The sequence below is a fragment of the Cucumis melo genome, chromosome 10 (genome assembly GCF_025177605.1).
Source record: "Cucumis melo cultivar AY chromosome 10, USDA_Cmelo_AY_1.0, whole genome shotgun sequence".
Taxonomy (NCBI): Eukaryota; Viridiplantae; Streptophyta; class Magnoliopsida; order Cucurbitales; family Cucurbitaceae; genus Cucumis; species Cucumis melo.
In genome coordinates, this window is record NC_066866.1 from 19,833,466 (window position 1) to 19,848,358 (window position 14,893).

The 14,893-nt window shown below is 32.6% G+C and overlaps 1 protein-coding gene across 4 annotated transcripts; it reads left to right on the forward strand.

Moving 5' to 3' along the window:
* The first annotated feature begins 4,704 nt into the window (after positions 1–4,704).
* On the forward strand, positions 4,705–11,743 carry LOC103495068 (anthranilate synthase beta subunit 2, chloroplastic-like). 4 transcript variants are annotated; one of them, XM_008456508.3, is made up of 9 exons: positions 4,705–5,214; positions 6,153–6,289; positions 6,376–6,533; positions 9,978–10,048; positions 10,174–10,211; positions 10,307–10,417; positions 10,594–10,693; positions 10,815–10,950; positions 11,457–11,743. In XM_008456508.3, the coding sequence occupies exons 2-9, from the start codon at positions 6,184–6,186 to the stop codon at positions 11,565–11,567; spliced, it is 831 nt and encodes a 276-aa protein (XP_008454730.2). In that variant the 5' UTR covers positions 4,705–5,214; positions 6,153–6,183; the 3' UTR covers positions 11,568–11,743. The 4 variants fall into 4 exon arrangements, with proteins under 4 accessions (XP_008454730.2, XP_008454729.2, XP_008454731.2 ...); XM_008456507.3 differs by having other exon boundaries at positions 4,845–5,240; XM_008456509.3 differs by having other exon boundaries at positions 4,845–5,189.
* Positions 11,744–14,893: the final 3,150 nt, after the last annotated feature.

Here is a 14,893-nt window from a genome sequence, read left to right on the forward strand (position 1 = left end):
TATTAAGCGTTAATGAAGCCTAGGTGACACGCTAAGACAAGATAATAAGAGAAGGAAAGATGCCAACGAATACTTAATCAATTATCAAGTGGCAAGCTAGGCATGGAGGAGTCAGTTATGTGTTAAACTTGAATGATTAGTTAGCTAAACACGTGTTAAGTTTAAGTTAAGCATAAACTACCACGTGTAAAGCACTAAGTAGGAGTTGATGAGCTAAGATGAGTTTAAGGATGACTAATCCAGTTTATGATTAGTATAAATAAACCTTGTAACTTCAAAGGAAGTTATAAGGAAGTTCTAAGTGTTAAAGATTTACCAAAAGAATATTAGGCGAGAAGAGAACTTGAGTTAAGTTAGGCGTTAAAAAAGAGATAGGAGGAAGTCTTTGACTTCGTGAGTGACTCTTCCAAAGAAAAAGGATAAAGTTTTCTAAAACTTTTCTTCAAAGCCAGGTTATGTTATGTACAATATAATGCATGTTGTAATCTTGTTTATGTTTTACATGAAAAGCATGACCTTACGAAAGTTTGTCTACAAGTTAAAGTATGCGCTCTTATGATGTTTGTATGCGATGATTGTATGCGAGTAAACCATTAGCTTTATTCCTATCATAAGATAGTTGTTATGTGTTCATAAGAGTCAAGGCAACCATAAGTTGAGAGATTCGTATTCGAGATAACCGCCTGAGCAACTGGAATTGAACGATAGTCCATAAAGATGCTGGTGGTGAAATGAGAAACATCACAGTAGTCTATGAGTGGAGGGGGTTCAATGTTCAGGTAAAAGGAATAAGTAAAGGATAATGAGATGTTTCTTATTCTCAGCGGGTGCTAAGGCGATGAGGAGTTGATTTGTAAAATGATTCCATGCATGTGCATGTATTTCCCAAAAGGTTTTCTTAAAATGTCACTCATTAATCTTTGCTAAGAATTAGGCTTACATTTTAAGTTTTCTCTTCCCCAAATAAGCGAAGCAGAAGAGGCCGCTAAGAGGAGAGCTATTGTGTCAGGGGTGAAGAGCTAACGCAAGGTGCTGGAGTTTATGCTTAGAAGTTTAGTTTTAGTTTTAGTTTTAGTTTATTAAAATGTTTCTTGTAATTGTATTAAGTTTGTTAAAGAAGGAATAAAATTGTTAAGTTCTTCCAAGCTTTAAGGTGTTGCGCTCCCATCTCACAAAGCACGTTCTTATTAAGTAAAGTTCATGTTTTAAGTCTGGGCATTCTAGCGTTTCGCTTAGAAGCGTCAGAGCTGCCTAATCGTGTCCACATCTGGAATGCGAGGGACACATTCCGGGTGGGGGCGTGACATACTTATTCCAAGATTTATCGATCATTAATTTAAATTAATGATGTGTCAATTTGTGATTGGCCAAAATTTCTTTGTCAAACAATATAAACTTAGACAAAACAGTTTTGCACCCCAAACGTAGACAAGAATTCAAAACTTCATATCCCAACTTAGTGCCCCCAATAGCCCTATAGTAACATTAATAACATCATACACCAAAATGATTTTAGCTCAACTGACATAAGTATCCATTAACAATCAAGAGGTTTGTAGTTTGAATACTCAACACTTACAAAAGAAAAAACATTAATAATGTCATATTTTGAAAGATTTAACAAAATTATATGGACCCAAATGCTAATTTAGAAAGTAACCTAACAAATATATAATCAATGTATTAAGACATAGTAACAAATATAACAAAATCAGACCTAAAAGTATTTGCAAGTTTAAAACTAATGCAAGAGAATTTCTAGATAAGACAAATTTTAGATTTAATTCTCAAAACCCATGTGATATAATATCAGTGATTATGTGATATACTATATCACCTATAGAAGTCTATAAATGATATAGATCACATCACTGGTAGAAATCTATCAATGATAGATTCTATCACTAATAGGAGTCTATCAATAATAGACCATTTTGATGGAAAATTACGAACAAGAAAATTCACAATTATCATGTGTCTTTGCCAATTAAATTGTAAGTTTGGAAAAAGAAAGACAACTTACAAGACAATAAAAGAAAACACTGATGTAGTGTTTGTCATATCACATTCGATGCAAATTAGTATTTAACAAAGAATCAGAGCGAGGAAAAAAATTACTGTACATTTAGAAAAAGCCAACTTGGGTTGCCTAGAAAGCTAGGCTTACGACCCAAGGGGAATGACCTTTGTGGTTGAGTGGAATTCGCCTTAGCAAGTGGAATTCGCCTTAGCCTCTACCTCCAAGGTCTAGGTAGGCGAGTTGGGTTGTTTCGTTCAACTCCCCTATTTTCTTTACACATTTTCTTTGGGCTGGTTGATTAATTCGATTCATACTCTCTATTAATCTCACCTTTCAATCATGTCTTTGGTTCTATCATTGATAGTCTATTCACTTAAACTCAAAATTCTTGGTCTAAGAAGACCTATGATAGACCATATTACTAGTAAAAATCTATCACCGATAGAATTTTCTATATTTACAATTTCTTAGAAATGTTGTTTTATATTTAAATTATTATTCCTAAAATTATTACCAAATGCAATTACTCTAAACTATGTTAGAAAAAGTAATAATCAAACCAAATATTGTCTTAGCAAACAAAATTCTAGCTTGTTTTTGTTTTTGTTGGCTTTTTAACAAAATCCAACCATTTAGAGAGAAGAATAGTTTCAGTAGCAAACAAAAAAAGTTCAACCCTTTTTGTTTTCTCCTTTCTTTGTCTTCGTATTGAAAGTCAAAACACACAGACGTTTTTTCATACTTACTGCACGCGTGTCTCTGCAGTTACATTCCAATGGCTGTAATTTCCAACTTTTTTACTACCCCGTAAATTAGTTATTTCACTAAAGTAAACCAAATTTAAACTGAATTGACACTTTTGACCTCGTTCCGTTTAGAGGAAATTAAGGTGAAATAGCTTTGTCAAATTACAAAATTATTTAATAAACTACCCTTTCATCTATCGTTTTCTATGTGTTATTGACTTCCATTCTTTTACTGTTTTTAAAATCTAAGTAAACATTTAAAACTAAATTCAAATATTTAGTTAAAAAAAATAAAAGGGTCATACAGAAATCACAAAAAAACAAACCCAACTCATAGAAAAAAGTCTAGATTGATAATGATTTTGTTTGTACTTTCCAATTTTTAGAAGTAATTATTATTTTTCCAAAAATTCCATTTTATGGTTCTCATTACAAAACTTTTAGTTAAGCTTCTAAATTTGTTGTTGTTTTTTAGTTTTCGGATTTTGATTTCTTAAAACCCTCAGTGGAAAGTAAATAGAAAAAGAATATTTTCGAGATGAGAACCGTGTGTATAGTTTTTTTGTTTTATTATCTACATTTTACAAATGTTTTTAAAATCGAAACAAATATTTTGAAATTAGAAAAGCAACCATGTTTAAATTTGATAAAGAATTTCGTATAAAATGAATTAAAAATCTAGAAACTAAAAACTAAATGGTTAGATGAGAAACTTAATTATTAGAATTTGAAATAGAAAAATTATTAGAATTTTATGAAATTAACAAAACACCAAAACTATTTACTGTTCATGTAACAAAGTCCATAAAATTAGTCATTTTTTAAATATTTCAGGTTTGCCCTTTTGTCTTGTTCTCTTCGCTATGATTTCTTTCATCATTTTCTTTCTCGCTGCGATTTCTTTTATAGTCTTTCTTCTTTTCCTCTTCTTTTTTTCTACTCCAATTTCTTTCTATTGTGTTTCTTTTTTCTGCTGCGATTTATTTCGTATTTCTTTTTTTTCAATTCTTTTTTATGTCGTTTAATTTTTTCATCGTCTTTCTTCTTTTCTTTTTTTTTTTTCTACTGCTATTCCTTTCCATATTTTTCTTTTGCTTCTTTTTTCCCGTTGTGATTTATTTTCATTGTCTTTCTTCTTTTCCTCTGTTTAATCTTTACATTGTCTTTCTTCTTTTTCTCTTTTTTTTCTTTCTCTACGATTTCTTACAAAAAATAACAAAATCTAAAAGATCGTGTATAAAGAACCTTGAAAAAAAAATCATTTAGATTGGAATAGCCAAATGTAAACAATTCGTGTAAAAAATTAAACGATAGAATTAAAAAAATAATTTCCAAATTAAATGATCAAATCTAAATGATTGTGTACCAAACAATAGCCAAATCTAAACGATTGTGTACAAAAGAAAAAAGATTTGCCTACCCAAATCTAAACGATCGTGTAACCAATATTAAACATAAACCAAATTAAACGATAGAATTAAAAAAATAATTGTCAAATTGAATGACCAAATCTAAACGATTGTGTACCAAAAGAAAAAACGATTTGGCTACTCAAAACTAAACGATCGTGTAACCAATTTTAAACGTAACCAAATTATACGATAGTAATCAAATTAAACGATTGAATTAAACAAAATAATTGCCAAATTAAATGACCAAATCTAAACGATCGTGTACCAAACAATAGCCAAATGTAAATGATCGTGTACCAAATATATTACGTGTGCGTTTTGTAACAAATATATTACGCGCGCGTTGTTGACGATGCATTTTAGGTATTTTACACAATGGGCCTATAGATTTTTTTTATTTTCAAAATTGTTCTTTAGAATGTAAATGTTTTGTCACTATATTTTATTTGTAAAAATAACACATTTGAAATATGGGGTATAATAATAAATATGTAACATAAAAGTAGGTGTAATTTACTCCTATAATGAAAGTGGACAGAAAAGGTAAGTATTAATTTAGGAGACTTTTAAAAAAGAGGTTGGTTAGTTTTTTTAAATTGACGTCATTAAAATTTTTGAAAATTTGAATTTTTATCAAATTAATTAATTCAAAGTGTTCTTAATAAGAACTTTTAAAAAAGAAAAAAGGAAAAACGGAAAGACAAACGATTTCTTCACCGTCGGCGAACAATCCATCTTTCGTTCTACACCTTGTATCAGCCGCCAAACACCCCAGCCCTGCCGGCGTTTTCATCGCGGCGACCACGGACAGCCGTAAAATAGGCGGCGGCAGGCGGTGACCACGCGAACCCCTAGCCAGCGATCAGCGGCGCGTACGAACACGCACGGAATCCTTGCGCAAGGGCGTGCAACTCACCCATTAACGAGAGGACGCGGCAATAACGCGATTCGGTCGTGGCGTCGAATTTTCCGGTTGGTCCTGTCCAGAAACAGCCAGGGTCTTTGTCGACGGTGACCTACACAGCAGATTCGTCGAGTCTGTTTACTGTTTGTTATATTTTTGTATGTGTTGTGTGACTTGCTTGATAAACATGATTGAATTATATGCCCTTATAAATTGATTATATGATTAAAGCATGTCCATTGATGTTTCTTTTGTGATGATTAAGCATGTGACGTTGGTAATGTGTTTATGTTGAGAGCATGTCCATTTGGTTATTGGGATAAATGCGTGGTCTAGACAGCATGATATAGGATTGTGAATTCTCGAGAGACTGAGTCTGATTAGTGAAGAAAGGGGTCAAGGTGAATGTTGGTGTGCCTCGAGTTGGGAGTAGTGGAGCATCCAATGTGGCGAGTCTATGGAAGCAAGTATTTAGATTCTTGAGGAAGAGTGGATACGTTGCTAAGTCATTGATGTTGGTTCTTGTTTCATCACATTCTGGTTGCAAACCAGTTGCTTAATTGAGAGTTTATAACATTGTTATTTTGATGATGGAATTTTAATGGTTCCTCCCTGATTTTGATGTTTTCTTGGAGTCTACACGTGGATGGTTTTGGCTAAATTATGAATTTGATTGGCATGAAGAGAATGAATGAAGATATAATAAGGAGTCTTTATGGGGATGGTTCATGTACAATGTGTATTGTTCAAGACTTCAAGGAAGTTTTTTGAAGGGTTTTGTAGCCCTTTCTGATAATTTTGAAACTTTTAACTATTGGAAGTGGACTCTTCAAGTTGGAAGATGAGTTCTTAGGAGAGATTTAATTCCAATGAGAAGGAAAGGAAACGTTCCATTTGTGTTTTGGCTTCCGTTATTTTGGATACAATTTTTGAGTGAGAATTTTAGAACTTTGTTTTGTTTCAAACCTGAATGTAATAATGGTCACTAGAGTTTACAGATTCCGAACGTACACGAGATGTTAAAGACAACCACATTGAATAAATTTTCTTAATGTTGTCTGACTCTGCAGTTCTGTTTGAAACCATCATTTTCTTGTGGACATGGTTGCCATTGCACCATCTTCTGCATCTTTTTCTCTCCCCAAAAGTTTGATGTTCTCTAAAACATCAAAAGGCACCTGTAGAACTGGCATATATGTGCCCTCAGGTATTATTTCTTTTTCATTGTTCTCCTGTGTGGTTGTCTCTGATTATATTGAATATGTTTTTATTGCTTTACTTTCTTTCTTGCAGATATTCGCTTGGCTGCCAGGAGTCCAAAAAGTTTTGTATTGAATGCCTCAGTTTCAGTCAACGAGTCAAATTCAAGGACCTCAAGTTTGAACAAGAAGACCCAGAATCCGATAATTGTCATTGACAACTATGATAGCTTCACCTACAATCTTTGTCAGGTTAGGCTCTACTTAACTTATTTTTGAGAGTATTAAAAATGGCCAATACTTGTTCTTATTTTTTGCTTTTGCAAGTTGTGTGTGTGTGCACATTAGTCAATAACTGATGGTCTATAAATACATTGAACCTGTGTTCCTCTCTAAACCAAGTTCCTATATCCTTCCTAACAACGAATATGTTGGGATAAAATATCAATCCCGTGACTTGTTTATTCTATGCTTTTTTTTTTGGTATAATTGTTTTTGTTCCTTTTAACAACTACAATACAACTTAAAATCTCTATTATCAAATTGGAGAAATCTTTTGCAATCCTGTTGGACGGGATTTATCTTTTATACTATTTCATTTAATCCGTAAACTGTGATGTGTTTCTTATCCCAATATAGAAATTAGAAGAGCCAACAACAATGATTATGTTGGATAAAACATCAATAAGTTAACTTGAAATAATTTTTTTGTGTTCTAAAAGGGTTCAGTTTGAAAAAGTAGTTTCCTATACTACAACAATCTTATCAAATCTTTTCTGGGAGAATATTACATTATATGTGGGGTGAAAGATTCAAACCTTTGACCTCTTAAAAGAAGTAGTGATGCTTTAACCATGGGGTGCGGAGGTTCAATCCTGCAACGTCTTGGATGAAGTAGTCTAGTAATGTCTAATGTCTAAAGTTAAACTATGAGCTAAGTTCATGGTCAAACTATGGCCTCTTGTAACGTGGAAGATCAATTCTTTTTTATTATTTTAGGAATTGATGAAAATTCTGTACCATATTTTGAATGCTCCAGTAGAGAAAGTGTGTGCATAAAAATTGAAGTATCAAATCAATTGATGAAGAGTTACTGTTTTCCTTTCTGCTGTTTTCAATTTTTTTTAAGAACCTGTCTTTATTGATCATAGTTCATATGATAATGTGATAAGAATGAAAGTGGGTTGCTAAGTCTTTATCCGTTGGGTACTTCTTAAATCTTCATTGCAATGTTATTTACATTAAGATTTTTTAGTTAATTTATCAGAGAAAAATGAGACTATGTACTACTTCCGTTTGTTTGGTTAGCATTGGTCCATTGTTTTGTAAAGTATGCCTGGATGCATCATTGGGTAATATTCATATCTTGAAAGGCTTTGGAACAACCTAAAAAATGGACTATTAATTAAAAATTGAAAGGTAGAATCAGTGGTGAAAAAGGTATTCTTCATTCACTAAATAACTCCTCCACTTTGTTTTGTTTTTGTGCTGTTTCTCGTAGTCATAGTCTGGGGAAAGCATTGGACGATTGCCTAGTGGAAGGTTTACCTTTAAAATTGGTTAGTTAAGGAAAATTTTCATCTTTACTGAAGTCTTTGAAGCTTCTTCATGTATCAAAATAAATCTCTCCAAATCTTTACCATTATGTTAACTTAAGTGACTCTAATATAATGACAGCAGATATTTGGAATTCTAAAATTGTCACACTCCTTAGGGTATGTTTGGGGTGGGGTTTAGGGGGAAAAGGATTAGGAAAATGGGTTATCATAATCCCTAAATAACCCTATCTTAAACTTTCTTACAACCCAACATTATCCTACCCAAATAACCCAATCCAAATTCTATTATTGTTTTTTAAATTACTACAATCTTAACCCTTCCCCTAAACACATATTATTATCACACTACTATCATAATCACTCCCCAAACGCATACTATCATAACACTACCTTTCATATTCTTTCTCCCAAACACATATTACCATAACACTACCAATAATAACCTTTCCCCAAAACATATATTATCATAACACTAGGATTATCATAATTCTAGGATTATTATAATCTTTTTCCCCCATAATTCTTTCACTCCCCCAAACGCACCCTTAAAGTCTTTCTTAGATTGCTTTTTAAGGGGTAAGCCATAAGTGATCTTTTGGTTTTGGTTTCAAAAAGATTTTTGAGTGCCACTATGTCAAAGGAGTTCGATTGAAGTCTTGTTAAATTAGTTCTCTCTAGCCTTTTAACCTGCTTTTTCTTGATTTCCTCTGCCCAAAAACAGTGGATGGAACCTTTAAAAGTTTCTTGTGGTCTTGGTAGCAGAAGTTTGGAATTGTAACATTGACAATTGTCCCTATGGCCTACCTTGCAATGCTTTTTGGGTGCAACCCAGAGGCTTTCTCCTCTTGTAGATTGGTCCCAAAAGGGTTGCATGGAGGATCATGATCAACAGAGAGAAGTGCACAACTACATTCGTTTTTTAATGGAAACAACTTCCATGGAGAAAAAACGAGAGAATACAAGGACATACAAAAAAAGAAAAAATGTGCACATCATCTTTGGGGTTTGTTTGTCTTATTCAATCACTTTTTTCTTGCCTTCCAACTTTCTTTTTTCTTGTTTTTCTCTGAGTAACAAGGCCATCTTGAAGATGGTGGGTGAAAGCATGGGGAATTTTTTGGGGGTTGGTGTAGAAGTTAGTGCATTTTTTCCATGAGGTCTTTGTTGTTTCGGCATTTGATGAGGAGAAAATGAGGAGAGTCAGGATAATTTGAAGCTTTGTAACTCGCTCATGTACATCTGTGACTCCTATATGTCCTACCATGTAAATAGGATATCTGCCCTTGATTGTCATGTTTATAACACTATTTGGGACTGCCAAGTTCCGAAAAGGCTATTAAATAGTCTTGTTTTTGGAATCTTTAATATGATGGACCTTATTCATGGACAATAAAAATCTCCAGCAAACACCTCCTTCCATTTTCCTTCTTTGTGGTAAAACTTCATACGTTTGATACCATCCTTTCTACATTGTCAAATTAGCCAGCCTCTTTGGGCTAGCTTTTTTATTTGCATAATTTGAATTGATGTCATCATTGTTTTATGCCGTAATCCATCAAACAACTTCTACTCTAGGTCAGCCATTCAAGAGAAACACAAAGATGCTTTTGGGAGAAAGGAGAGAATAAAGAACGAGTGAGAAACTCATCTAGAGAGAAAAAAGGGTAGAAACAGAGGAAAATGGAGGGGCTAAAATATCAGGAGAGAGGGAGTAATAAAACGAACAATTAAATTGCTATAAGAATAAAAAGTATAAAACAAAGTCTTCAATGTCACATAAAACTTAGCTATGTTATATAATCAATAAAAAAACTGTTAACTTTTTGTTGATGTAGTTTAAAAGCCAACTCCATTGACCATTTAGGTCTCAAAATTTACGATGTAAAATATGTAGGAACCAAAAATATAAAATTTTTATTTTTTATTTTTGTTATCTTTTTTTAGTTATTTTATTGCTTATTGGAAGGATCTTTCTATAATCCCTTTGGCCTTTTTTGGTTGATTTATTTGTCATCCACTATTGCAGGTCCTTCAATAATGAAAGTTTATGGTTTCTTATTAAAAAACGACATATCAAAATGAATGGGGACAAAAAACTATAGTTTAATATATTGTATACTTTGACCCTAATTTGCAGTATGTGGGGGAGCTGGGATGTCATTTTGAGGTCTATCGAAATGATGATTTGACTGTGGATGAGTTACGAAGGTATCACTCTCCTATGATGCATGCTTTTTACATCATTCTCTTCAGGGTACTTTTTCAAAGACATCAAATGCACTTATTAGCGTTGTATGATTTATAATGTTTTGAACTTCATGTTATTCTTATAGGAAAAACCCACGAGGAATCCTAATATCCCCAGGGCCAGGTTAGGATTTTATCTAGTGATCTGTTGATGCACATTGAGAATTGCAACAATATAGTCTGTGACTGTCATTACTTCTGTGATGTCCTCTTCTGCAGGTGCACCTCAGGATTCTGGGATCTCGTTGCAAACTGTTTTGGAACTTGGACCTACTATTCCTCTCTTTGGTGTCTGCATGGGTTTGCAGTGCATTGGAGAGGCTTTTGGAGGTTAAATCCTAATTTGTAAACTTTGTGGTTACCATGTTTACTTTTAAAGTAATTTTAGTTCCCCCTACTTTTTTGCATGATCCAACCACTTCAGTTTCAAGCGTGTAAAATAAGAGGTGACATTATTTTCCGTTTCATGTTATGGCCCTATAATTATGGACCTTGTGATATCCCAGGGAAAATTGTTCGTTCCCCTTATGGGGTTGTCCATGGAAAAAGCTCTCCTGTTTACTACGATGAAAAGGGTGAAGAAGGGCTTTTATCTGGGTTATCAAAGTATGTTCCTAACGTTGTTTTTTGTAATTTTTTTTTTCAAGTTTATTGGTTTTGAACATATTGCGTTTGTTATCGAAGTATGTTAACCTACTGAATGGCGTTTTGTTTTCAAATGTATCAGTCCTTTCACTGCTGGTCGATACCATAGCCTGGTCATTGACAAGGAAACTTTTCCCTCTGATGAACTGGAAGTTACAGCATGGACTGAAGACGGATTGATAATGGCCGCTCGCCACAATAAATACCGACATTTACAGGTAAGATTTGTTTCCCTCTGTTCATCAACAATTAAAGGTGCTTATTTATTGAAGCTTCAAGCTACTTTTTAATTGGGAAAAGTTTTGTTTAGCTCCAAAAGAGAAGTAAAAAGAATGCAATAATAAGAAAAGCATTAAATGTGGAACAAAGTTAAACAGCACAAGGTTTCTTAATATTTTATTTTGAATTCTATTTTTCCAGCTATGCCTTTTCCTTCAATTGGAATGTGTTGTTAACTTCTCATTTTTAATATTTAAAATGTTAAATTGAGCATCGAAACTTCTTTAATAACAACTAACAAGTGTCCAATACATGTTCAACAAGTACTAGAACGGATACGCTAGTCAAATTGAAGTATTTGTGCTTCTTAGACAAGAACCGACAAATACGATGTCAAAATACTAGTGAATAGAATCTATATTTTGGGTGTTGAGTGGTAACAAGAAATGAACTTGTATATGGTGATTTGGTGAATCTAAAAATTTTGGTTTGAATAATGTTGCAGGGAGTTCAGTTTCATCCTGAAAGTATTATAACAAAAGAGGGAATGTCGATCGTTCGCAACTTCGTAAAATTGATAGAGAAGAAAGAGAGGGAGGTTGAGCTTCATTCATAAGGCTCAATTTCTCATCCCGAGACTGCCTTCATCTTTTTAACCCTTTTCAAATTACGCCTTACCAAGTCCATTTCACTTCCCCAGCAATCATTATTCTGTAATTGTATTTCAACATGTTATTTTATTTTCACCTTAACCTACAAATGGCTGATATGAGCTTAAGCTCATTTGACGAAGTTGTTTACTCAACTTTCCTACATAAAGTGATAGGTCTGAATTTTCAGCTTTTTCTATTATAAAACACTCAAAAAAAAAAAAAAAATAAAAAAAATAAACCTCCTCTCCTCTATAATGAAAGATTGAAAGTTGTGTTATGGTATCTGTTTGGATTGCCGATTTTGTTTTAATGGCTATGAATATTTGAGAATAGCTGGTTTGGTTGGATGTGTCAGATGGTTAATTAAATATATACGTTTTATTTACTAATTTTGTACGTATAAATAACTATTAAGAAACCAATGAATGTATACATATCCAAACATAAGCATAAAATATTGATCATAAATTTATTATAGATGAAATTTATTAGGTTTAAATAATATATAGATGTCAATTTATAGAAACCTATATTTATACTAGAACCTTTAAATTCTCATGTTGTCCCTCACTTTTAAATAAATATATGTTTATAATATCTTTCGTTCTTATAGCTAGTTATTTTAATTTGTTTGTTGAAATCTTTTAAAAAATATAACAAAACGGTAAAATATTTACATTGTATAGAACAATTCTAGCATACAATAGAAAATACAAAAAATGTTCTGTCAACCATGCTGTCAACAACGCATGTAATATATTTGGTATATGATCATTTAGATTTGGCTATTGTTTGGTACGTGTAATTTAGATTTGAATAGCCAAATTTAAATGATTTACTATTTAAATTCTATCATTTAATTTGGTTAGACGATCATTTTGTTACACAATCGTTTATATTTGGTTATACAATCGATCGTTTATATTTGGTTACTCAAAATCTAAACGATTTTTTTCTAAAATTCGGTACATGGTCATTTAGATTTGGCTAAACAAATTTTTTCAAGATTTTTTTTGTACACGATCGTTTATTTTTTTTAAGATTCTTTGGTACATAATTTAGATTTGTCCACATGATCGTTTATTTTTTATACACAATTGTTTAGATTTGGATACTCTAATCTATAAGATTGCTTTTTTTCAAGATTCTTTATATAATCTTATAGATTTGGTTACAATGTAAAAAAAGAACAGGAAAAAAGAAAGACGATGGATAGAAATCGCAGCAGAAAAAAAAAAGGAGAGAAAAAGAAGAAAGACAATAGAAAGAAATCGAATTTGGTTATCCAACTCTAAACAACATAAAAAAATAAGAGGAAAAGAAGAAAGATGATGGAAAGAAATCACAACAAAAAAAAAAAAGAAGAGGAAAGGAAGAAAGACGATGAAAGAAATTGCTGCGAGGAGAAGAAGGAGACAGAAGGGGCAAACCTGGAATATTTAAAAAATGGCTAACTTCTTGGGCTTTGTTACAGAAGTCGTAAATATTTTAGTAGTTTGTTATATTTATGAAAATTAACCTTGATGTTTTTTTACCAAAATACATTTCCATGTAAAATATACTTTTTCACCAAAACAAGTCTTAATGGTGCACTAGAGGTAGGGGTGTACCCGGTGGGTTGAGGGACATTTTTAATCCAACCCATATTTTTGAGTTAGTTGGGTTGGCAACCCAAATTATATTACCAACCCAACCCAATCCTTAAAATATATGTTAGGTTGAGTTGGGTTGTCAGGTTGTATTGTATTTTTTTTTTTAAAATGATGACTTTCAAATTTAAATAATTATGCAGATCATCTCAAGCCTTAGTTTCATTAGATGTTAAGGATGTAAGAATTTTTCCTTTAATTCATTCGATCTCGGGTATGCAATGCTCAAGATGTCCTAGGATTATTTAAAGCTGCTTAATCTCCTCATATTTGAGAATATCAAGATCCTTTAAATATCACATAATCCAAATGATTGTTTACCATTGTTAACACGATCGTTTACCATGGTCAACACGATCATTTAAATTTGAAGTCTTCTTCCCATCGTTTAAAACGAATTACACGATGTATTGACATGATCTAAACAATCGTTTACCATAAGGTTCGTCGTCGTTTACCATGGTCAACACGATCGTAAGATTTGAAGTTTACTATGGTAAACGATCATGAACCCTATGGTAAGCGATCATTTACCATAACCATGCGATCGCTTACCACAATCAGCACAATTGTGTAGTTATGACAAATGATCGTATGGCCGATCAGGTATTACTAACATATATTATTTAAAATGAACTATATGATCGTAAATCATGATCTAAACAATTGTAGATCATTCGTTTAGACTGTAGTACACGATCATTAAGAAGAAGATTACGTGTCCATGTTGACTAGGTATTTTTGGTATTCTAGTTGGATTGAACCAAAATTTTCAACCCCCAACCCAACCCAAAAAAATCAAAATTTTCAAACCAACCCAACCTACATTTTAAACTAACCCAACCCATATAATATGGGTTGAGTAGTTTGACTTGTCGAGTTATTCGAGATATTCTTACACCTCTAGCTAAAGGTATGAGTGGATTCGTATTATATTTTTATTTGTTTTATTATTTTTATTTCACCATACGATAATCTTATATTTATTTTCTTAGGTTTATTAGTGTCTTATTATGTTTTGCGTTTTGAAATTTGTGTTCTAATTTGTTGGTTGCAGGTAGGTCTATTTATCATCTTTCATTTAATTTCTTTGTTTTAATTTCATTTTCTTATAGTGGTTGTTATTGATATGGTTTATCTTTCTCATCTTTGATATTGCTTGGTGTGTTAATGTGGGTGTTTTCAATACGAGGTTTTTATGTGATGTCATCTAAAAGTGTGTGAGTATGTTTGATTTAGTACAAAATGTTTACTTATTATATTATTGTTGTTGCACTTCGGTCTTCAACACACGACTCGTTCAGATCCGACAAACTGGTACTTAGAAAAACGAAACCGCAACTACAAGACAGCAAGACAAATCGATATTGGAACAAAAACTGCTTTACAAAAACAAGATTAGTAGACGGCTGAGTCGCGGAACACGCTCTCTTTAAGATGTTTCGCGTCTCTGCTTTGGATTGTGCAAATAGAATATTGCCCCATCATCTCTAGGATAAAACAGCCTCTGGTCGTCAATTGTTCTTGCACAGAAATCAACTGGAATCAAAATCACTCAAAAATGGCAGACACTCTTAGAGCTTAGAAAACTTTTTGTTATCACAAAATAAGAATGAGATCATGATTGTTTTTGTGTGTTA

Coding starts and splice junctions, on each gene's coding strand:
- LOC103495068 (XM_008456508.3), top strand. CDS start 6,184: ATGGTTGCCATTGCACCATCTTCTGCATCTTTTTCTCTCCCCAAAAGT. Junction 6,290..6,375: donor TGGCATATATGTGCCCTCAG/GTATTATTTCTT, acceptor TCTTTCTTGCAG/ATATTCGCTTGGCTGCCAGG. Junction 6,534..9,977: donor TCACCTACAATCTTTGTCAG/GTTAGGCTCTAC, acceptor CCTAATTTGCAG/TATGTGGGGGAGCTGGGATG.